This window comes from Natator depressus, chromosome 24 (genome assembly GCF_965152275.1).
Source record: "Natator depressus isolate rNatDep1 chromosome 24, rNatDep2.hap1, whole genome shotgun sequence".
Classification (NCBI taxonomy): Eukaryota; Metazoa; Chordata; order Testudines; family Cheloniidae; genus Natator; species Natator depressus.
This window is the reverse complement of record NC_134257.1, coordinates 9,445,762-9,468,494: the sequence shown is the minus strand read 5'-3', so window position 1 is coordinate 9,468,494 and position 22,733 is coordinate 9,445,762. Positions and strand designations below refer to the sequence as shown.

Below are 22,733 nucleotides of genomic sequence, written 5' to 3'. Positions count from 1 at the left end.
TGATACTTTACAAGAGACCTTTTGCATGAAGCATATTTTAGTGACATTATATTCACTCCTCAGCATACCTTTATAAAATCATATCGAGTGCATCCCAGGGTGACCTTGGGCAGGTCACGGCCCCGCTCTGTACCTCAGTTTGCCCATTTGTATGAGGATCCCCAGCTCCGTGGCCAAGCACTTTGAACCCCTGCAGCACCAGGTAAGGGGTAGGGACAAGGAGGATTATGCTGCCTACAGCTAGGGTGACCAGATAGCAAGAGTGAAAAATCTGGACAGGGGATGGGGGGTAATAGGCGTCTATAGAAGAAAAAAGCCCCAAATATCGGGACTGTCCCAATAAAATCGGGACATCTTGTCACCCTACCTACATTCAAATGTGCCAGGCCTAGTCACACCGCTGCTCTGGCTGCTATTTGGCAGCTTCTAAAACACAGAACACAGCGAGTGTGGCTAGAAGGCTCACAGGCTATTTAAAGGGATACTACCCTATTCCTCTGCATGACACAGTCCCCTGGGCACAGTATTTGCCACTCCCTGGTATCGCTGGGGCAGCTATCAAACAGCTGTCAGGTTCTGCCCTAGAAGTGCAAAGTCCTGGTGCACCAGGCCCGACAGCGCTCCCCGCAGATCCACACCCAACACCACGCACCTGTCCATCCCGGCTCCACACACGCTCACACCCTTCCCGCCCCCGACACTTCGGCATCCACATCCCCTTCCTTTCAGAGCCACAAAACACCCAGCTCCGCACACACAAACCCCTCTGCTCCCAATGCCCACCCAACGGACACCCATAGTGACACACAGACAAACCCACCCACCCACACACAACAACAGGCTGGTCTCCAACCCAACGCGTGGCTGAGCGAGCCCTCGGGTGCATTCAGTGCATGGGGCCCAGGAGAGCTGCAGACGTGTGTAGCTGGGCACAGGCTCATGGGGAGCCCAGCAGGGCAGTACCGGGCTCCCCCCGCTCCCCTATTTCTCCCAGATCAGCTCTGACAATGGCTCCTAGCCTGGCTGCCCAGTGCTCGGGGCCCAGGCATTGTTCCCCGTGTGGATGCATTGTTTGGAGCAGTTCCTTCCCCTGCTGGGCGATGAATGGGCCGCAATAGCTGCATTCACAGCAGAGCTTCCTGCAGGCAGGTGGTGGCGGGGCAAGGGGTGTCACAGGATGCTGGGGAGGGGAGCTTGCACAATGGGGACTCAATGACACCCCATCCAGGCCAGGGAGTTAATTTGGCCCGGTCGAATTTCCCTGCAGCTGCATCTCCAGAGAGGGCTCTGCCGGCTGGATGCCTCTGCTTAGCCCCAGGAAGTGTCTGCCCCACCCCCTGCCCTGCTGGACCCCCTTAGCGAGGCCTGAGGGCAGCCAGCCTCTGCGTCCCATTGGATCCTTGGCCTCTCTGCTGGGGCTGTCCATGAGGGAGCCAGCTGGAGTGACGGCTGTGTGCCATTGGCCTGTGTGCACAAGGAACTGGGCTGAGACCCTGCAAACTCATGTCAGCAGCAGGCTTGTGAAGGGCCTGGTTCTCCCCTGCCCTGTGCAGTGCAGCATAGGCAGCCAGGCACTGGCTCGGGTGGCTTTCCCACCCACTGGGCTCTGGTGTAAATGAGTGCACAAGGGGCAGGGCGCAGGGAAATTGTGCCCTGCAGCAGAGACTCAGGTCTGATGACTTTGAATCAAATCCAGACCGGATTGGAAAACCAGTGGCAGAAAGCTCCACACCTCATTCCCTGGGATCCCCAGGCCCTAGGAAACACTTGTGGTTTCTCCAGACAAGTATTTCACTGCTGTCCATTCTTAAAAATACAAAGGAAATGTGTGTCACCAGCCCTCCGGAGAGAACAATTAGGTGTATTATGGTAACGCTAACTGAGCTCAGACTTCCACCGTGCGGGGCTCTGCCCAGACACAGAGTGAGAGACAAAGCGCTTAGGCCCAGAGCCTCAAGGGTGCATGGGAGTTAGGCGCCAAAATACCTTTGAGGATCTGGGCCTCACAGTGTAAATAAAAGGTGGCAGGGGAAACTGAGGCACAGAGCGGGTAAGTGCCCATGGTCACCCCGCAGGCCAGTGTCAGAGCCAGCTGGGACACTGGAAAAAATCCCCCAGCAAGATTTTCCCACTGGAAAACCCCAGTTTATCGTGGGACATCGGGAAAAGGAACATTTCACAATGGCAGTCCTCTAGGAAGGGAAAAATTTTTGGTTTTGTTTTGGCTTTAAAATGTTTTATTTTGGGAAATCAAAAACGTCCACTTCCATTTTGGTTTGGGGCTTTGGGGTTTATACGCCCTTGTCTATTATTGCCACTGCAGAATGGTTGGGAGAAGTTATGAAAAGGAGAGAAAGTAGCTCCCATTGGCCGTTTTACACTCTAGAATTATTTGGGGGCAGGTCTCTGACTTGGGTTACGTAGGAGGTCAGACGAAATGAGCACAGTGGTCCCTTCCAGCCTTGGCATCTTCTTCTTCTCGCTTTTTTCAGTTCAAAAAAAGTGTAAAAAAATTGTTTCCTGTCCCGATTCTAACCTCCCTGCTCTTCCACTGGAAAAGGTGGATGAAAAGAATCTAAAACTCCCGCACGTGCAATGGTTAAACCAATGGTTTGCCACAGCCAAAGAGCCAAATGAACGGCAGACGAAACCGTGCTGGGGCTGGCAATGTGGATTCAGCACGACGCTGTTTGGTTGAATTTGCCCTTCTCGGCAAATTGAAAATTTGAATGAAAATGGACAGTTGCGTGGGGCAGATCTAGTGGGAAACTGTAGCTCAGAACCCAGGTGTCCTGACTCCCAGTCCAGTGGCCTAGTCACCAGACTGGGTCACATTTGCCAAAGTGCCTAAGTCCCACTTTCAAAAGTACTAAGGCCAAGTTCCTCCAAGGTATTTAGGTGTCTAACTCCTGTGTATTTAGGAGCTTAACACCCAGCGAAATCAGTGGGCATAGGGAAATTACACACCTTGGAATATCTTGGCCTTAGTTATTTTTGAAAACGGGGCTTGGGCACATTGGGACAATTTTTACCCTACAATAAAGCCAGACTGAGCAGGAGACCCTACAATAACAAACCAGCGTTTACCTAGGCCTACGACGCTGATGGGGTGGTTTCTTGGTTTGAGGCTGTTCCTTTGCCAGTCCCTCTGAATCCCACACCAGGATTTGAATCCGTTTCGTTTATCTGAAGTGCCATTAAATACAGAATTATGCAAGGAGCACTTAAACTGCCTTTGGAAAAACTCTGCTTCAAATATTTAAGAAGGAGCAGTGAGTCCCGGATTATTTATGAACTCGGGACGCTCCCAGGCCAATCCTCCGGAGCCCACTCGTTCCACTTGCAGTCCTCAGCTGTGACAGCTGGGCCTCCCGCCGCAGAATATTAATCAGCCACGCTGTAAGAGGCGAAGGTGACGCATGGCGAGCCACCGCTCTCCTTTGAAACAGGACTCCAGCAAGGGAGCAGCAAAAATACCCCTGCTGGCCCTAGAGCGCATCCTCCCATAACGAGCCCCTGCAACACGGATGACCCTACAATAACAAACCAGCATGCACGGCCCCTGCGCCGACTGACCCTACAGTAACAAACCGGCCCCATCGCTGCTGCACAGCCCTATGAAAACAAACCGGCGTTCGTGGCCCCAGCACTCGCGAGCAGTCTGACGATAACAAGCCAGCGTGCACAGCCCTCGCACCGACGGACGAGCCTATGAAAACAGACAGGCTCAGCCCCCGTGCTGAGGCGCAACCCTACAATAACAACCCACCCTGTGCGGTGTAGCTGTCCGTTTTGCCCTCGAAGGGCAGACGAGACCCATTAGCCTGGACAGCTAAAGAACAACCAGCGCAAACACGCGCAAGAGGTTTTGGGCCAGATCTCAGCTGGTGTAAATCAGCAGGGCTCCTCAGTGGGGCTGCATTGATTTCCACCAGCTGAGGATCTAGCCCTCCGCTCTGGCCCTGGCCACAGGAAAGGAGAGGGGAAATTGGCGAGGCTCGCTCAGTTCCTGGCCTTATTTGGCTGCGATCCGTCCAGCGAGGGACACCTGCTTTCGATTGTCGTCGCCTGGCCACTAGCCAGCGAGTCGCACTGCTGTGTATATACATTCCTCTTATTATTTTAAACTAAGCCATTTAAAATCTAAGAGCGTTCGGGCATGGTGGGAAGGGGGGGGGACTTTATAAATAGCACTTGTTAGCGGAGCTGCTAGGAAAACAACCCAAAGCAGATTGGAGCAGGGGGAGGGGGGAGCTGCGTGGGGGGCTGGGAAGGAAAATACAACTTGCAGCCATGTTTCATCCTCTGCTCCCCGGGCTGTCGATTCTTTGGGGCAGCACAAGGGGGCGATGTCAGTGCGGGGCTCTGGGTGCTTCCTCGAAATATGAGGCACGCAGGAAAAAGCCTGGATGATCAGCGGAGAAATGTGTTTCACTTCCTTGCAACGTGGGACCCTTGTGCGTTTGTCTAGTCGGTTCCACCTGCATGATCAGTTGTTTCCCCCAGTTCTCTGTGGGTCTTTGCACGGAGAAGCTGCTTTTGTGGGCAAGGTGTGCACCTTTATGTTGGGAGGTGTGACTACGGGGAGGTGGGATTGGGGTGCGATTAAGTGTTTGAATGTGTGTTTTGGGGGCGTGACTGTGGGTGAGAGTGATGATATTTTGGGAGGTGTGTGATTGTGTATCTGTTGTGATTGTGTGGCGGGGTGTGTGGATTTTGTGTGTGTGTGTGTGTCTGTGATTGTATATCAGTTGTGACTATGGGTCGGGGTGTGTGGATTGTGTGTGTGTGTGTCTGTGATTGTATATCAGTTGTGACTGTGTGTCGGGGTGTGTGGATTGTGTGTGTAATTGTGTATTGAGGAAGATGAGTCACCCCTCACCTTTGACCATGTGGGGATGTGCAGTTCTATTGGCACTGGGTCAGGCACTGCTACTGTTATGCCCACCTGTCTGAGGCCATGGGAGGGGTGGGGGCCTGCAGATCAGAGCAGGAGACTGGAAGCAGGACCCCTAGGTTCTATTCCTGGCTCTGACTTGTCAGGTGAATCATTTACCCATGTTGTGCCTCAGTTTCCCCTTTCCAAAAACAGGGAGACTTCCCACTCCCAGCTTTGTATGGGTGGCCTGTATTATGCAGGGAGTCAGATTCCTGGCCTTAAAATCCGTGAAACTATTTCCCAGAGCAGACTGGACTGATCAGATGAGCTCCACACCCAGTGGGGAGAAGAAAACAGGTTAGGAACATTTCTTCCTGACCTCCTGCTGGGGATCAGTTTATGCCCTGAAGCTTGAGGATGGATGACGAGAGCTTTGCATGTAATGCATTATTCAGCCACTAGAGGACTCTGTCTGCTGTAGAGGGTGTGAGCCCTGGTAAACAAAGGAGACAGTGTTGGAACTTGAGCTGCACAGAAGCCACTTTGTGTCTGTAGTGTGTATAATAGACACAGCCTGTTCAGGGCAGCTGCAAATTCCCTAGCTCATGACTATGTGTCTCAGCCGAGCCAGCGTCACCGCTATTTCTTTGGACCTGCCTCTCACTCCTTTCTTTTTAAATCTTGCTCAGTTCTTTGTTTATCATGTAACAGTGGGTTCCGCAGGTTATTTATGTGCTTCCCATAAGTAGAGCTAGCTGCCTTTCCAGGTGGTGCCTTGGGAAGCCCAAGTGCTTAGCCACATGTCTGGTATTTATGTTCATATTAACATAGCATCTAGTGGTCCCAGCTGAGATCAGGGACCCATTGCACAGACGCAGCATGAGAGACAGTCACTGCCTTTATGAGCTCACAGTCTAAGTAGACAAGGCTGGGAAGGGAAACTGAGGCACAGAGACTTGCCCAAGCTCACCAGCAGGGCTAGGAATAGACACCTTAGTGCCAGGCCAGGGCACTATCCATTATACCGCAATGCCTATTTGCAGACCTGGGGCAATGTTCCCTGAGCTGACGTCCCAGACTCGGGGTGAGGGAGGGCTGCAGGCAGCTGCTGCATGGCCTGGGGTCTGGGGGGGGGGCGGCGGAGAGGGTGTGGTCTGACTGCATTATGTTCAGGCACAGCCGGGTTCAGCAATGGGTCTGCCCTCCCCCACCAGCCCTCCTGCGACTGTCAGAGCAGGGCGGGCGGCTCCTCCCCTTCCCAAAGCAGCATGCACCCCTGCCCTGCTGCTCCACCTCCAACGAGGTCACCCTGCAGCAGGGCCAGCTGCCCTCCACGCCATCGTCGCTCGGCTGACGGTTTGTCTGCCGTCGATTCCCGCCGGTGGGCATGGACTGTGCCACATGGAGCGGCGGGATGGCCTGCGAGCGGGGCACGAGCCCTGGGAGACCCGGGTGCAATTCGCTGCTCAGCTCCGGGCCCCCTGCGTGACCTGGGCATGTTGCTGCGGGTCTGTCTACACTTCCCTGTGGCTCCGGGTCTGTCAGACCCCGGCTGTGCGCTAGGGGCCTATTGCTGCACCCAGGTCTCCCAGCCTGAGCTAACGCGTCCACACCTGCACTACGCAGCCCTTCTGCGTCCGCACTGCGAAATGACAGGGCTCGGACCTGAGTCACAACAGGACTGGGGCTCTGACCTGCTGCCAGCAGGATCCTGGGACCTGGGTGCGTGCTGACAACGGTCAGACTGAGCAGCGGGGCCAGGGCTCAGACCTGAGTGAGACCAGTGCCCAGTGCGGACGTAACCTTAGCCTCTCTGTGCCTTAGTGTCCCCACCTGTCCCCTGGGGACAATAGCCCTGCCTCGGGGGTGGGGCTGGGGGCTGGGAGGCTGAATCCATTAAAGACTGAGAGGAGCTGGAATGGTTTTCTCGCTCCAAGCATGGGGCTGGGATTAGCTGCCGGCTCCGCAGCAGAGCAGGGGCTGTACCACGCCTGTCAGCGCTGGCTGCAGAAGGGATCTCCCAGGATAACGCTGGCCAGACCGGAAAGCCAGAGGGGCCCTGCTCCTGTGTCCTCCCCGGTGCACAGTTGCTGTTGGATGACTGCGGCCATCACAGGTTCAGGCCCTAGAAGGAGGCTGCCCTGGGGCACGGAGAGACCCTGGGACAGCTCCTCAGCCGGGGTTAATTGCCGCGGTGGCTCTGCCGAAGTCAGTTGTGTTGAGGTTGTCTGGACAGGGCCGGCCTCTCCCCATGTGCCTGGCATGCCGATGCCATGATCTCAGCTGGGGCCTGTAGCCTCTGCTTTAACACAAAGAGTAAAGAGAAGGGACCTATGAGTAACGAGGCCCAGATGGGGCTGGGGTGCAGGGCAGCACTCAGGCCTCCGCGGGGCCAGCTTGTGAACCTGGTCCCACTGATCTGGGAGCCAGCCGGAGCTGGGTTGACGCCCGGAGCGTCCGCACCTGGACTGCCGTGGTGAGAGCAGAATCGCAACGTTCTTGGATTTTTTAAATAGGTTTCCAGCCCTCGGGGATGCCAAGAAAATATGCCCGGAGTATAACCGACGCCTGCCTGAGTCTGCAGCCAGCCTGAGTCGACAGCTCCGAGAGGTGTGAACCGCCCCATTTGTTATCTCTGAAACCTGCTGCTGTACTGCGCCCCCCTGGACCGGGGGGGGCCATAGCCCGTGGGCATGTCTACAGAGGGGCACGCCGTGTGGGTGTATGGGACTGTGTTGGCTCCATTGGGCCTTCTCTATGGAAACCATCCCCAGCCTGCTGGGACATTAAATCGCTGGGGCAAATGCGGCTCGGTACGTCCGGCTGGCTGCCGCTGCAGTGTCTAATTCACTGCCCGGACAAATCGCTCCCGCTCGGGCTCAGTAATTTTCGGCTAATTTGTAGAGCCAAGGCCAGCCAATCAGATACGCCGTGTCTCGCTCACACACACATGCTTATTTTTAAAAAACCTCTCTGCTCTTGGAAGGAATTTCAGGTAAGATCTCCGGAGTGCCAGCCTCCTTGGGCTAAGTGCCCTACAGGAGCTCATAATGGGACCGGCAAATCACCCAGAACCCACCGCTGGGGAAAGGATTTTCTGAAAACAGGGTGACAAAAGGATCCCAGCCAGACCTTGGGCTGGGAAGGTGTGATCACCGCTCTTTTCCTTCCCATACCCCATCCTGGGCAAAACCCATCGCTAAGGCAGGCTGGGGTCACACTGAGCAGCACTCACAGAGCTCTGCTCTGTGGTGCTTGAGCTACCACGGTCCCCACTCTTCAGAGCGGGAAACTGAGGCACAGAGTGCCTATGGTCACGTGCAGCCCACTCCCTACTGGCTGGGTTGGCAGATCTGGAGGTGCCTGTACCCCAAATACATTGCTTGAGGGTGTGTGTGTGTATGGCTCGGACAGAAGCTGATTAGAATGGGGGGGATGATGAGGTATTACCCTAGGCACCCGTCTTCACACCCTATGCGCTCAGAGCCATCCTTAGGCATATGCAGTATACGTGGCTGCACAGGGCAACCGAAAATTTGGGGCACCACGGAGACCATAGGTTCCAACTTCTTGCCGGGGGTGCTCGACCCCCCGGCTCTCCTCCAGGCCCTGCCCCCACTCCACCTCTTCCCCCAAGCTCCCGCCCCAACTCTTCCTGCTCCTGCTCTACCCCCACCCCGCCTCTTCCCTGCCTCCTTTCCCGAGTGCACCCCGACCCTGCTCCTCCCCTCCTTCCTGGAGCTCAAACACCGCGAATCAGCTGTTTGCTGCGCCCCGGAAGCACTGGGAGGGAGGGGGAGGAGTTGGTAAGGGTGCGGCCACCGATGCGCGAGAGGCACCTGGGGAAGGGGCAGACGGGGGGAGCTTGGTGCCGGTGGGTGCTCCGCACCCACTAAATTTTCCCTGTGGGTGCTCCAGCCCTGGAGCACCCACCCACGGCGTCCGCGCCTACGACCAGGACAGCAGCTAAGAGCGGGTCAGCTCCCGCACACCCAGCGCACGCGGCAGTCTCCTTACTAGGCAGAAGGCAGGGGCCGTATTCCCAGAGCCGAATGCACCGGCACAGGGGCACCAGTATTCCCAGAGCCGAATGCACCAGTTGCGCTGGTGTAGGGGCACCAGTTTATGATGCTGCGTAGGGCCCCAGAAATCCTGAGGACGGCCCTGTACACGCTACTGCGAGGCTATTTGTAGCAAATCTGCCTTGTGAGCTATCATGCGAAAACCACTAACAGACCGGTCAATGCTGTCATTGTAAAAATCCCTGTGACCGCGTTAGATAAAATTCTCTCCCTCTGATGTCATTGGAACGTGTTTAAAACCAGACGCCCGAGCCCTGGTCAAGGCAAAGAACAGGTCTGTCCTCGACAAAGGACTGTGGATTTGCTTGGCTGAGCAGCCTGGTGCTCAGGCTGACACAAGGATGGGGCACTGGTATAAAAGATAAACAAAGCCATCAGGCTAACGAGGGGAGGAGGTAACGATGCACCCACCACCAGCGGGGGCGGAGAGCATGAAATCTTCCCTGCCCAGGAGGAGAGAAGGGACTTCATCTGAGAACGCACGGCAGCGGTTAACTGGATGATAAAGACAGGGAGGCAGAATTGCAAATGACATGCAGGTCAATAAACTGATTGCAGTAGCTAGTCAGCTCTCTTATGAGCGCTAATGGTGATGAATATTGTAACATGTCTGTGTTAACACTAGGGGAGGAATTATGGCTCCTCACTGGTGTTACACTGTAAGGTCTGGACCCAAAGGATTTCTCCCAGACAGGAGGGAAGGCAGCTGCTACCTGTCTCCAATGAAATTAACAAAAGTGAGGCCAACCCCAATGCAAACCCATTTATATACGAATCGGCAGGAGGTGGGAAGTCCCCAGGCAGGGGAGAACAGCAGGGGATCTGGGGACAAAACCGTGAGTTTAGGACGATATACGAAGCCATCCGGGCATCTGGACAGATGCAAGGGGCCAGAGCTCTTTCAAGCCCAGACAGATGGATCCTTCAAGCAAAGGGGTTGAAGTCCCTGGGCACTGACTAGAGGTGAGAAACCTGCTTAGGCAAAGATGGTTCACCTAGGAAGACAAGAGAAACCAGCCCCTTCCACTTCTGTGCACAGGCCTGACGGAGAGGTCGGCCATGGCTGGGAGGAAAAGGATTAGGCTGGAAATCCGCCTTGACCCAAGGCTGTAGCTTATGACGTCTCAGCCACTTTGTCACTTTTATTTGCTTGTCACTGGTTTATCTTTATCCCTTGGACTGGGGCTCACTTCAAACCTCCAGCTTTTGTCACGAAATGTGTTGTAAATTTAATCCGACCCCTGCCAGTGCTGTGTTTGCGTTGACGGGCTCGTTACCTCCAGGGCCAGGAGTAAGCTCTGCTTTTATCTTTATAAAGGAGGCACAGGGACCTTAATGCTCAGCGTGCTCCAGGAGAGGGCTGGGCGCTTCGGGGCAGACAGTGGCGGGGGGGGGGCGGTGTTTTGGGGTCACCTAGGGTTGCCAGCTTTCTAATCGCACAAAACCGAACATCCCTGCCCCACCCCTTCCCCACGGCCCAGCCACTTCTGAGAGGCCCTGCCCCCACTCGCTCCATCCCCCCTCCCTCCGTCGCTCACTGTCCCCCACCCTCACTCACTTTCACTGGGCTGGGGTAGGGAATTGGGGTACTTGGGGGGTGAGGGCTCTGGCTGGGGGTGCGGGCTCTGGGGTGAGGCCGGGGATAAGGGGCTTGGGGTGCAGGAGGGGCTCAGGGCCGGGGCAGAGGGTACAGGGTGCAGGATCCAGGAGAGATTTTGGGTGCAGGAGAGGACTCCAGGCTGGGGCAGGGTATGGGGGTGTGGGAGGGGCTGTGGGGTCCTGGTGGTGCTTACTGTGGCTCCCAGAAAGTGGCTGCTAGGTCCCTGTGGCTCCTAGGTGCAGGGGCAGCCAGGGAGGCGCCACTCGCTGCCCTCGCGTCCATAGTCACCGCCCTCGCAGCTCCCGTTGGTCACGGTTCCCAGCCAATGGGAGCTGCAGAGCCAGCAATCAGGGCCGAGGCAGTGTGTGGAGCCTCCCTGTGGGACCTGAGCATGGAGCAGCATGGAGCCAGGGCAGGTAGGGAGCCTGCCTTAGCCCCGGGCTCCCCCCGCGCTGCCGACCAGACTTTTCACGGCCCAGTTGTCAGTGCCGACTGGAGCCGCCAGGGTCCCTTTTCGACCGGGCGTTGCGGTCGGAAACCGGACGCCTGGCAACCCTAGGGTCACGGTGCATTCATAACCCAGGCTGGTGGAAACCAGGGCGGGGCGGCCGTGTTGCAGGCAGGCTGGCCAGAGGGCTGACCCAGGGCGGCACAGGGGCACTGGCGGCTGGACTCCGGGCTGTGAGCCGCGGCAGCAGAGCGTCTAAGGCACCGAGGGTTGCACACGCCCTCGCGCTGGGCTGGATCGCACCGCGGCACGTGACACGGGGCATGACACACGCACTCAGAGCTGCTGAACTGCCGCATCGGAGCAGGCCAATCGACCCTCTAGCTTGGCGGCCCGGCCCCACCAGAGGCCAAGGCAGGTGTGCGTGTGATTTCTTTCTCACCTGGCCACCACTGCATGCCCTGCAGGTGAGGTCGATGGGCCCTGTACTGACCAGCTGACCAACCGCAGAGACTAGCCCTGAGGGGTGAGACGGTACAGGGGCCTGGCAAAGCATCCTGGGACTTGTAGTCCAGGAGGACTGGTGGGCATTGTAGACTCAGCAGCAGTGCATGCTGGGAAGGAATGCCAAGGGAATATAAGCAGCAGCCTTCCCGGGAAACAGGGGCTTTCCCCCTCAGCATACCCCTTGGCAATCCCTGCCCCATTCTTTGCAGGCACCTGTCCATTAAAAACCAATGGCGCATTACCCTGCAATGAGTTATGTGGCACAAAACTGTAGTGAGACTGGGTCTTACCGGGTCCCCTAACACAGGCCGGCTAAGCATTTAGCCCAGGTAGAGGGACCAGCTGAGCTCCTGTCTGCCTTTGTACCTGGTTCCCGTGACTTAGTCATGGTGTAAACGGAACTGCCCCACATTCCCTTAACAGGGACAGACCCTTTAGGTCTCCTGCAGGTTCAGTTCTCTTTACACTCCAGTGGTGCACTGGGTTGGCACCGGGCGCCCTGTCCGGAAGACGTGCCCTTTGCTTCACATCCAGCTCTGCTGAGGATCCCAGCACGGCCCACTGGGAGTCACTCACCGGCAAGGTTCCCCCTCCACCCCCACGCGCTCTGCTTTAAAATCACTGGCTGGCTTCTGCGCTCAGCGTGAATCTGCCGTGACTCCACTGGGCTGAGACTCATTTGCGCCGGCTAACGCTCTCAAATTCAGTGGCGCTCCCCTGGGCCTGAAGAGCGGGCTAAACACCAGGAGCCTGCACCGGGCCGGTCAAACTGGTTTCACTCTGATTCTGGGAAGAGGGGGGTTCATTTCTGTGTAAATTAACCCTGCTCCCAACTGACTTCAGCCAAAATTGGAGCGCGCCCACGGTTCAGGTTTCAGTTCCTACCCGTGATTGAAGCTGGGCCAAGCCGAGTGCTCCCATGGCCTGGTTCTTGCCAGCCCAGTACCTTGTGCAGGGCGCCAGATTTCCAAGAGTGCTCTGCTCCCATTGTTCTCAGTGCGGGTGTGGGGAGGATTCGCCATTGTTTTCTATGCCGAGTTAGCCGTTGTTCTCTACAGGCAGGGGGGAAGGATAAGCCATTGTTCTCAATAGTAGTGTGTGTGTGTGATACTCCATTGTTCTCAGTGCGGGTGGCTGGATGCTGACACATCTGAAATTCTAGCTTTTGGGGCTGGATCCAAAGCAGGCTGGAGGTGATGGGAAGCCTCTCATTGACCTGGGCTTTGGACCAGAGCCGCATCCCTGTGCAGCGGGGGGTCAGATAGATCAGACCATATCGCAGGGTGTGTGTGTGTGTGAGATGGATCAGACCTGTACCCCAGTGGGGGGAGTGAGATGGATCAGACCTGTACCCCGGTGCAGGGGGGGGAGCAGGGAGTGAGATGAATCAGACCCATAATCCAGTGGGGGGAGTGAGATGGATCAGACCCATACCCCAGTGGGGGGAGTGAAATGGATCAGACCCGGACCCTCGTGGGGGGAGTGAGATGGATCAGACCTGGACCCCAATGGGGGCGGGAGTGAGATGGATCAGACCTGGAACCCTGTGGGCGGAGTGAGATGGACCAGACCCGGACCCCAATGGGGGGAGTGAGATGGATCAGACCCGGACCCCCGTGGGGGGAATGAGATGGATCAGACCCGGACCCCCATTGAGACTCCCCCCACACATCCCCCCTGCACTTATCCGGCGGGTCAGACGCCAGCCTGAACCCTGGCGCTCTCTGGCGGGGCCAACTCCTGTTTTGGACGCTCTGGTACAAAGCACACTGGAGGGTAACTGACCCTGTCCACCCGCACCCAAAAAACCACCCAAGACTTGGGGCATGACGAGATGCTATAATTCAGGCATCAGCGCGGGCTGTGTCTGTCCCGACACCACACGTACATGGCTGCAGCACCATTGGCTTGTGCACAGTTCGCTCTCCTACACGGTAGGATAAATTTGACTTCTCTTATGTGAAGTTACCTTGAAAGATAGATATATATATTTATAGCTATGTACAGTGTTTATATATATATTCCACAAGGCTCGTAGGGCCATCTGGCTGAGGCTTCCCAGCCCCCTGCAACCCTGTCAAGTCGCTGTCTGGGTTGGGAGCTCTCTGAGCTCCCCCCAAAAATTGATTTTTGCCCCACGACGGGCTGAGGGCTCTGAAATCTGCCCGGCCGCAGTGATGGGACGCAGTCGGCCTCGCTGCGATGTTAACGCTGCCGGGTGTCAAACCACTGGCTCCAGCACGGGCTGATGCTACAATGGGGCCTGGGCGTTTAAATGAGTTTCATCTAATAAATAAAACCAGCGAGCGGCAGGTTACCGGGGGCTTCACGGAGCTGGGGCGCGGCGGGCTGGCCTGGCTTCCGTTCCCTCGGGCCCTGGCAAGCCGCAGGCGATGGCAAGGAGGCGCTCGTGTCTCTTGGGGCGCCACCGGCCCTGCCTCCCCGCAAATCATAACGGGCCGAGCGGGAGAGGAGGCGGCTGGTTGACAGCGTCGCCCCCCCGGCAGCTTTTCATGGAGGGTGGATGTGGTGGCAGGGGGCCCGGGGGACGTGTTCTCCGCCCGCCCCATGGTCTTGAAGCCCCTTTGCTCGGGCGTTAGGAGGGGACATGTGCTGAATGCATGTTAGAAAAACATGCTCTTTTAGAGGCAAAACTACAAATCCAGGGGGCCGAAGGCAGGGCCATTTGCCCGCCGCTGCTGATTGTTCTCCCGTCCCCCACCCCGGAGCGGACGGGGGCTCAGGGGGAGCCGGCAAGCAGTGCCCCCCGGCTCATGCTGGCGGGGTCAGTAGTTGAACTGGGCGGCCGGCTTGATGGGGGACGAGGGCATGAAGAGCAGCTTGGGGGGCATGTCGGGCTTCATGGAGGCCGATCTCTTGATGCCGCCGGGCCTGGGCAGTGAGCTCTGGAAGAGGCCGGGCCCTTCGAGGGGCACCTGGGTGCCCGTGGAGTGCATGCGGGTCAGGAGCGCGGGGGGCGGGTGCTGCCGGACTGCCTGGCTCAGGCTTGGCTGCCGGGAGATCAGCCCCCCGCCCACCGCTAGGTTCATCAGCTTCTGCGCCGAGCACATCGAGTGCCTCTGCTTCTCCAGGCAGGACTGCGGCGTGACGTCGGGGGGGACGTCCAGCCTCCGGGGCAAGCTGTCCCTGGGGAGGGTGGAGGAGCTGTAATAGGGGGCACTCTCGGTGTCCGGGATCTTGGGCTGCACCCTGTTGGCGAAGGACATGGCCGCGTGGGGGCTGATGGCCGGCTGATGGCTCAGCAGCTTCTTCGGGGAGCCGCTCGCCTCATGGAGGTGTTTCAGCAGCTCCTCCAACGTCGTCACCTCCACCCCTTTGGGCAGGTAGCACTGGGAGTGGCGCACCAGCACCCGCTCCGCATTGGGGATCTTCTTTTCCTCTGGGTAGCCGGCCAGCGACGGGTCGTAGCCCTGGAGGTTGCTAGGCAGCACCATGGCGCCAGGGAACTGGAAGACCTGGGCACCGGAGACGGGGCCGGGGAACGGGTGGCCCTTGCCCTGCGACTCCTTGGCGTTGTTGCAGTTCTGGTTCTTCTCCCATTGGTTCCTGATGGCCTTCATGGGCAGCTCCGGGGTGGACTCGGGTGTGGGCAAACCAGACAGCTCCGGGTGCTCCTTCACGCCGGCCTTGCCTGTCCCGTTGTGCAGCTCCTTCTCACTGGGCAGCAGCGTGGTGTACAGTTTCGGAGAGGAGGCTTCCGTCAGCCCATCCTTGGACGGGTTGTCCAGCAGCCCGTTCATCTTAGCCAAGCTCCGCAGGGACAGGGGGCGCTGGATCGTGTTCTCGGGGTCCTTGCTGACGTGCTTGCTCTTCTGCAACACGTGGCTGCAGTAGCAGGAGACGAGCAAGCCGGAAAAGAAGGCCCCGAGGACGAATGCCACAAAGACGCAGCCGATGAGGAAGGTGAAATGGACGCTCTTGGAGCTGTCTTTGTCTTCGGAGTCCTGCCGCACGCCTAGAAACACAACACACGCACACAAAGAGAGAGTTAGATGGGAGGTTAATCCATCGATCCATCAACATCCTCAAGAGTCTCAGAAGAATTGGCTGGGGCGGGAATGGCCTTTTTGTGGGCTGGAGCTGAGTGAAATACCCTTCCCAGGTCGGGGCCCATTTTGGAGAGGACGGAGACTTTAGCTCACAGCGCCTTTCCTCTTTTGTTTTCTGTTCAGAATGAAATAGGGACAAGCCAAGGAAATCGCCAAATTTGTGCTCCTGCTGAATAATCTCTGGGACTGCAGAAAGGGGCAATGACATGGGATGGGGAATGGAATCGGATGGCCAACATGGAGTCAATGAAGGTGCAACATGGAAGATTCCTGCAGGAACTAACTCCTTTGATTTTGCCCAGGGGTGAAATCTGGCCCAGTGGCTGCTGTCCCGCATGGAAAGCTATGCCAGTGCGGAGCCAGTGCGAAACTCCAAGGGTGCCCGAGGTGGGAGAGGGAGGGGGTTATTATTTCTAGTGATGGGCATGCCACCTGAAGGCCTCATTTGGGAGCAACTTCTTTAAAGTCAATAGAGTCACAGTGATATAATGAAGAGGAGATTCAGGCGGTGGGTTCAGATGAGCATCTGAAGGTCATAGATTCAGAGGGGTTAAGAGCAGAAGGGACCATTCAATCATGCAGCTGGGCCTCCCGTATGGCCACAGGCCAGATACTGTCACCCAGTTCCCCCTGGCTTCACCAAAACCTTGCACTCGACTCAAGTTTTGGATGTTGCTCCACATTTTGAATGTTGTTGCTTTGAACTTTGGGCTCACAAACAATATGGATGGAAATCTTGGGGGAACATGGGGGATGTAGGACAGTCCCTGCCTCTGGCAGGGGCAGAAATACTGCCGAGAGAAGATGAAAAACAGCAGCCGGGGGAGGCCTGAAGAACCTGAGTGGGTTCTGGTGGAGGCTGAGGTGATGGGCCCTCACCAGTTTCCCCAGTTGCTCCAGTTAGGGACGGCAACGTGTCAGCTTCCTGTGGGAAAATCCCTTGAAATTCAATCACCCCGTTAGCTGGGCCGCTGCAGCTGTTTCTGCTCCTTTATTCTTTTCCTCCCCTTTGCAAGCCGCTGAGGATTTATTCTAATGGCACCGTACGGAGGGAGCTGATTAATTTCAAAGCTGCGTGCTCCAAACAGGGAATGGAGCCGCCAAGCCCAAGACAGCCAGGAGGCAGGCGGCTGTGGAGAGCAATGAGTGGCCTAAAGCACAGAGTGGCAGGGAAAGCAATCAGGCTGCCGGATGGCTAATTGTGAAAGCTGGCAGCAGAGAAAGAGAGAGAGAGAGAGACAAAGACCAGACAGAGGAATGGAAAACTAGCGAAAAGTGAGAGCAGGAAACATGGACACGGAGAGAGAGGGAAAGGGCCCTCCCCCACCCTGCTCCCTCTGGCTATCAGGCCAACAAGGGGGACTGAGGAGGGGGTCACCATTGGGCCCCAAGAAAGACATGGAGATAAGAGAAAAGAGATTAGCTAAAGGGGGTGTATGGGGTAGATAGATAGATAGATAGATAGATAGATAGATAGATAGAGGGGGGCATGGGGATAGTTTGTCCATAATTTGTCCACTGGCTTCCAAGGCCTTTGGGTTGGGCCGCTTTGTGTAAACTGCCCTGAGCCCCAGGCTGGCGGTATGGCCCCTGTGGGTCTTTGCTGGCTTAGCTCTTTCTGGGGGTGCCGGGTAGCAAAGGGAGAAGGCGAGTGGGGCAGCAGGGAGGGTCCTGCGGGATTTGACTGGTGGAGCAGCCATGGGGCCCGTCCCATCCCTGCAGCTTGTGGAGAGACCCAAGTGGGTCCTGCTGGGAAGATGGGTGTAGGGAAGGGAGGGTTCAGGACTCAGAGGCAGGAGAAACCCTCAAGCTGGAGAGCATAATCCAGCCACCACTCGTGGGGTCAGGAGGGAGCATTCCCTGGGGGCAGGTTCTCCCATTGCTGCAGGATCCTGGCAGCTTCCTCTGATGCAGCTGGTACCAGCCACTGGGCAAGAGGAGACTGCGGCTAGACAGAGCCCCGTCCTGAGCCACTCTGGAGATTCCCATGGGAAGGCAGTAGGGGAATAGAGCCCGGGGACCCAGCTGGGGCCATGGGGGTCAGCGGCAGGGCTGTGCTGTTTTGCAGTTATCCCAAAGAGCACGTGATGAGCACAGGTCTGTCCTGAAACGGCGCAAGACACCAAGGGCTCTGCGCAGGCCAGGCTGACGGCACGGGAGCAGCATGCTGCCCAGACACACGCGCCCTGCCCAGCCCTCCCCAGCCCCGAGGGACTAATCACACTCCGTGCAGTTAGTAATTAAACGAGAAGCATTTGTGCCACTGGGGAATTGGAGCTGCAGGGGGAGCTGGTAGCCGGCCATGGCAGGAAAGCGTGTGCGGGTGACAGCGGCAAGTAACGAGTTCCATGCAGCAACGACGACTGTCCTGGGGGATGTTGCCCATGTGGAGGGGCTGGCGCATGACACAGGATCGGGGGGCCCTCCCCCAAGTACTCACACTCACCCAACAGCTGGTCAGTCGACCAAGAGAACAAAGAGCCATGATCCATGTTTCTGTCTCCTAAAAATATCCTCTTTCCCTCCCTGGCTCTAATTGCCAGACCACATACCCTCCAGAGCCACCAGTGGAACCCAGGAGTCCTGGATTCCAGACCCCCACACTAACGTCGAGGCCCCCTGCCCTCCCAAAGCCAGGCAAGGAACCCAGGTGTCCTGGCTTTTATTCCCTTGCTCTTACAACTAGAAAAACACTTCATCTCAGTGCCATGAACAGAGCTCCAGGGTCCCGACTGCCAGGCTTCCTCGAAGCCTGGAATAGAACCCAGGTGTCCTGACTCCTCCTCCCAAGCTCCGGCAGGGTTCAGATGAACTGTGGGGGGATCGCGATGCTAAGTCATGTGGTCGTGCGTGGTCTCCCACAGCTCGGCCAGACTAGAGGCATTTTATGTTACCACAGGAGTCAGGAAGAAAGGCACCGTCTTCCCATTCATGCCTTGAATTTTTCACACATGGCGCGAGAAATGAAAGAGACGGGAGGGGGCTGATTATTGTGACCAGATACAAAACGCTTTGAGTCAAGGGAAAAAATGATTTTTTCCATTAAAAAAAAAGGGGGGGTAATAAAGTATCCATGGAAACGGGCCATTTCTTTCTACTCGGGCCGGGAGAGTTGGACATCTGTCGTTCTTTTATCCAAGCAGCCGGGAGGGAAGGGGGACCGGAACTGGGTCCGGCCAGCATCTTCCAAAGGCAAACGTCTCCCCAGAGCAAAGCTATCAAAACAGCTCCTTTGCACCCGAGCTTTTGGGAGTTAACACCCCCAACCCAGCCCCTGCTGAAATCAGCCTTTCCACTGGGCTGAGGCCGTAAATCTTAAAAATCCCTGAAGAGGGGGAAGGGGAGAAGGCTGGAAGAGAACTGGGTTTCTTTTCCTTTCTTCTTCATTTCTTTTTTTTTTTAGCTCCATCGAGCAGGAATTTGCTCCCTGGCTGGGAAAACACCAAAGCGCCACATCACAGGCTGGAACCGGTCCACAATCCATCCCACAGCCCCTTCGCCACGGACTTTTAACCCACTGGTACCTAGGAGCCCTGCAGCTCCAATGCCTTTCATTTTAGGGGACTGTACTTTATTGTTTGCTCTGTGCTCAAAGGGGAGACACAAGGGGCACAGTTGTTAATTGAGCTGGGTCCCTGTGGGGCACATGCTAAGTGCTCTTACCACAGCTGCAGCTCCCAGCTTATGATAGCCCCCCTCCACTGCCCTCCCTCCCTCCCGCCCGCGTGCTGCCCGCTTTACAAACCCCAGGCCACGCAAGGCCTTTAAAGAGAAGACAGCGTATCCCTTTAATCCGCTGCATTTCGTCGTGGGGAGCAAGGGGCAGGACTGCTGGAAACAGGGACCCTCTTGATTTTGTTAAAAATGGGAGCTTGACTAATGACACAGGAAATCCGCGTCTGTGCAGAACCAATCTGTTACTCAGCCAAAGTTCAAGGGAATCTGTGCTTTCAAATTCCCTGGGGGTCTGAACCCCCTCCTTTGGCTGGTCAGAACTTCAGCCCCCCAGCGGGGAGAGCACAATTTACGTGCAAAAGATGTTTTATGAGTGTGGCAAGCGCCTCCCCAGCCTGCCAGCGACGAGCTGTAGGGGGCCGAGCTCGTCTCCCCGTGCCACAAGGGGCCAGTTCCTCAGCTGGTGTAAATGGGCGTCGCTCCATCAGAGCCAACCATGCTACAGAAGCTGAGGATCTGGCCCACTGACTCCGATGGAGCAACGCCCATTCACACCAGCTGAGAATCTGACCCCAATGACATGTCCAGCCTCAGGGAGAGGTATAGAGACGGGGGGGGGGGGAAAGAGGAATACTGTGGTTGCCTTAGGCACACTTGGCTATCCGAGGCTGCGGTATGGGGCACCCTGGTCTGCCCTGGGACCTGCCATTTCCAGCTCTGATTTATTTCCCAGGGCAGGCCCCTTTGCTCGCACGCAGGGGAGCTGGTGCCGCCCATCTGCGCCGCGGAGCCTGTCCCAGCACGGCTAACCGGGGAAGCCACGGGGGCTGCGTGGCTGGGCAGGGAAACGTAGCGAGCCGGTGGAACTGGCATCTCAGACTGGATGTTACAGTCTGGGCATCAGGCTCATGTCTAAGCTCCCCCTTCCTTGACACCCCTCCCGATAAACTCCATGGGGCAGGCGAAGGGCTCTGGGGCACCCACGTTTAGCAGAAGGCTGACGGGGGAGCTCGGCTCCCGTCTCATTCCCTCATCCATTACGGCTCAAGGCAGAGCAATGAGTAACCCTGGGCAATGGAAGCAAGGCGGCGGAAGTGTTGCTGATGGAAAGTGGCTGGCTCATCTGGAGGGCAGGGGCTGGCATTGAGCTGCCTTGCGCTGCGGTCCTGGCTCCGCAGGGCTGGGGAGGTTGGAGCTTGGAGGAGAGACCTCCCCCCCCCACCCCCGGCAAAGAGCCTGGTGGATACAAGGGGGGTGCTGACCCCAGTGTCCAGGGAGCTGCAGTATTTCAGGGGAGGCATAACCCTTTGTGGCTGGTGACGATCCTGAGGCACTTTCAGCTAGTGTCAGGGGGTTAACCCCCCTCTCCAGCCTGAACGCTAACCTGCCTAATTACTGTCTACCCTACCCCTGCACGTTCTCTTCTGTGTCCCAGCCTGGTCTGCGGGGCTGTTAAACAGCTGCTGTGTTCCCCCCCAGAGGTGGCTGCATGTTAGTGGTGAGTGACTGGGTCCTTTATAAACAGCTGCTGTGTTCCCCCCCAGAGGTGGCTGCATGTTAGTGGTGAGTGACTGGGTCCTTTATAAACAGCTGCTGTGTTCCACCCCAGAGGTGGCTGCATGTCAGAGGGGGCTGAAGTAAGAACTGTAGCAGTAAAGTCACTCTCAGAGGCTTTGAGAGATTTTGGTTATTAACAACCCTGGCCTCTGCTCAGTCTCCCTAGAATGGCACCAAACACTCTCCTCCTTTTGCTGCAGAAGGCCCTTGAGTTGGGGACAGGCCCCGCGCTGGGGAAGGCTCACCAGGAGCCGCTCTCTTCGCCTGGCTCTGGGAGCAGTGACAACAGATGGTCCTCGACTGACTCCTGGTTAGAAGGTCACGTGAGTGACAATACACTAGGACACCCCCCTCAGGGCTCCCGCCCCCCTGACTTAGCAGGGGTCAGACGCCGTGCCCACGCAGAACTGCTCACCCTGCTGTTCTGGCCCTGCCAGCCCCTGCTCACATGAATTCAGCCTCACGGGCGCCCTGCGAGGGACAGGCGTCCAGAGTCACAGTCAGATCTCTGCTCGGTCCCTGGCTTACACCCGGGACGGATGCGTCCCATTTCCCACCCTTGATGGCTGGGGAAGCGAAGGTGCAGAGGGAGGCAGAGACCGGGCCACACACTGAGTCAGGGCTTGTTCACATGGGAACGTTATCCCGGTGTCAGGACTCGTCCATACGACGGATGCTAGCACGGCCCAGCGATGCCGCTGTAGCACCATAGTGGGGACGCTTCCTACAGTGGCAGACGGGGCTTCCCCGTTGCCGTAGGAACACCACTTCCCTGAGCGGTGGTAGCTAGCTGACTGACGCATCCGTCCACCGACCTAGCCGCGTCTAGGCCGGGGGTTAGGCTGGCACAGCCTCGGAGCGGAGGACTGTGAATTTTTCACACCCCTGAGCGATGCAGCTATGTCGACCTGCATTTTATGTGTAGACCAGGTGTGAATTCAAACCATGCTAGCTATATATAACTGACGAGGGGACGTTTTATCCCAGTATGAGGGGCTTTTTTTTTTTTTTTTTTGGTTTAGCATAATCCCTGTCCAAAGTGATATATGCCAAGCCGAAAAGAAATAGAGCTTTCTCAGGGAGGTTATCCTGGTATCTCCCTAGTGGTTTAAATTCTCATCTTATCTTATATTGGTATAACTTTCCCATACAGACAAGCCCTTGGCAGTAGTCAGAAAGAGAATCCAGGTGTCCCGGCTCCCCGTCCCCTGCTCTAACCACTAGACCATACTCCTCTCCCAGAGCCAAGACTAGAACCAAGGAGTCCCAACTCCCAGCCCCTTCTGCTCTAACCACTAGAGACCACTGCCTCCCTGTGAACAGACACCATGACTCGTGACTGCCATTTATCGGCTCTAACCACACGTGAACACTCCCCTCCCAGAGCCAACTGAACCCAGGAGTCCTGCATCCCAGTCCCGTGCTCTAACCATTAGACCACAGCCCCGCCACTGATTTTTCCAGGCAGTATATATAAGGGGCATGTGTGATGAGCCGTTTTTTCTGGGAGGTGGGGGAGGGTCCCCTGAAATCATCCCCTATGATCCTCCAGTACCCTGCTGGGTCGGTGGCTCTATCCAGGGCTCGGAGCTGCCAGCAATCTGTGGTCCTTCCCCCTGCCCATCCTGGTGCCGGTGCTGACTGGATACGGCCAGACAAGCCTTTCATCTGCAGCGGGGGGAGAAGATAATCTGGCTGCTTTTTGCGACCCATTTCCGCTCACTCCAGAGTCCTCTTCCGAGCACTCGCTGCAATTTGACGGCTATTTTCTTGCCTTCCCTCCTGCCAGGAGCAGCAACGTCTCTCGCTGCTTGGCTTTGTTTTCATAGCTTGGCGTGTGTCTGGCTGTTTTTTTTTAAACAGACATTAGTCCTAATGCCCCAATCGGCTTGGCTTTTAAAAGCCATTTCGGCTC

The 22,733-nt window shown here is 56.8% G+C and overlaps 1 protein-coding gene across 1 annotated transcript in view; it reads right to left on the bottom strand.

The window, feature by feature from the left end:
* Nucleotides 1–13,342: 13,342 nt before the first annotated feature.
* The window catches only part of SEMA6C (semaphorin 6C), an 89,810-nt gene continuing 80,419 nt past the window's right edge, over nucleotides 13,343–22,733 (bottom strand). Inside the window, exon 19 of the mRNA XM_074938548.1 lies at nucleotides 13,343–15,492. Coding sequence (XP_074794649.1) covers nucleotides 14,303–15,492 — 1,190 coding nt within the window. The 3' untranslated portion in view covers nucleotides 13,343–14,302. The remainder of the gene's footprint in view (nucleotides 15,493–22,733) is intronic.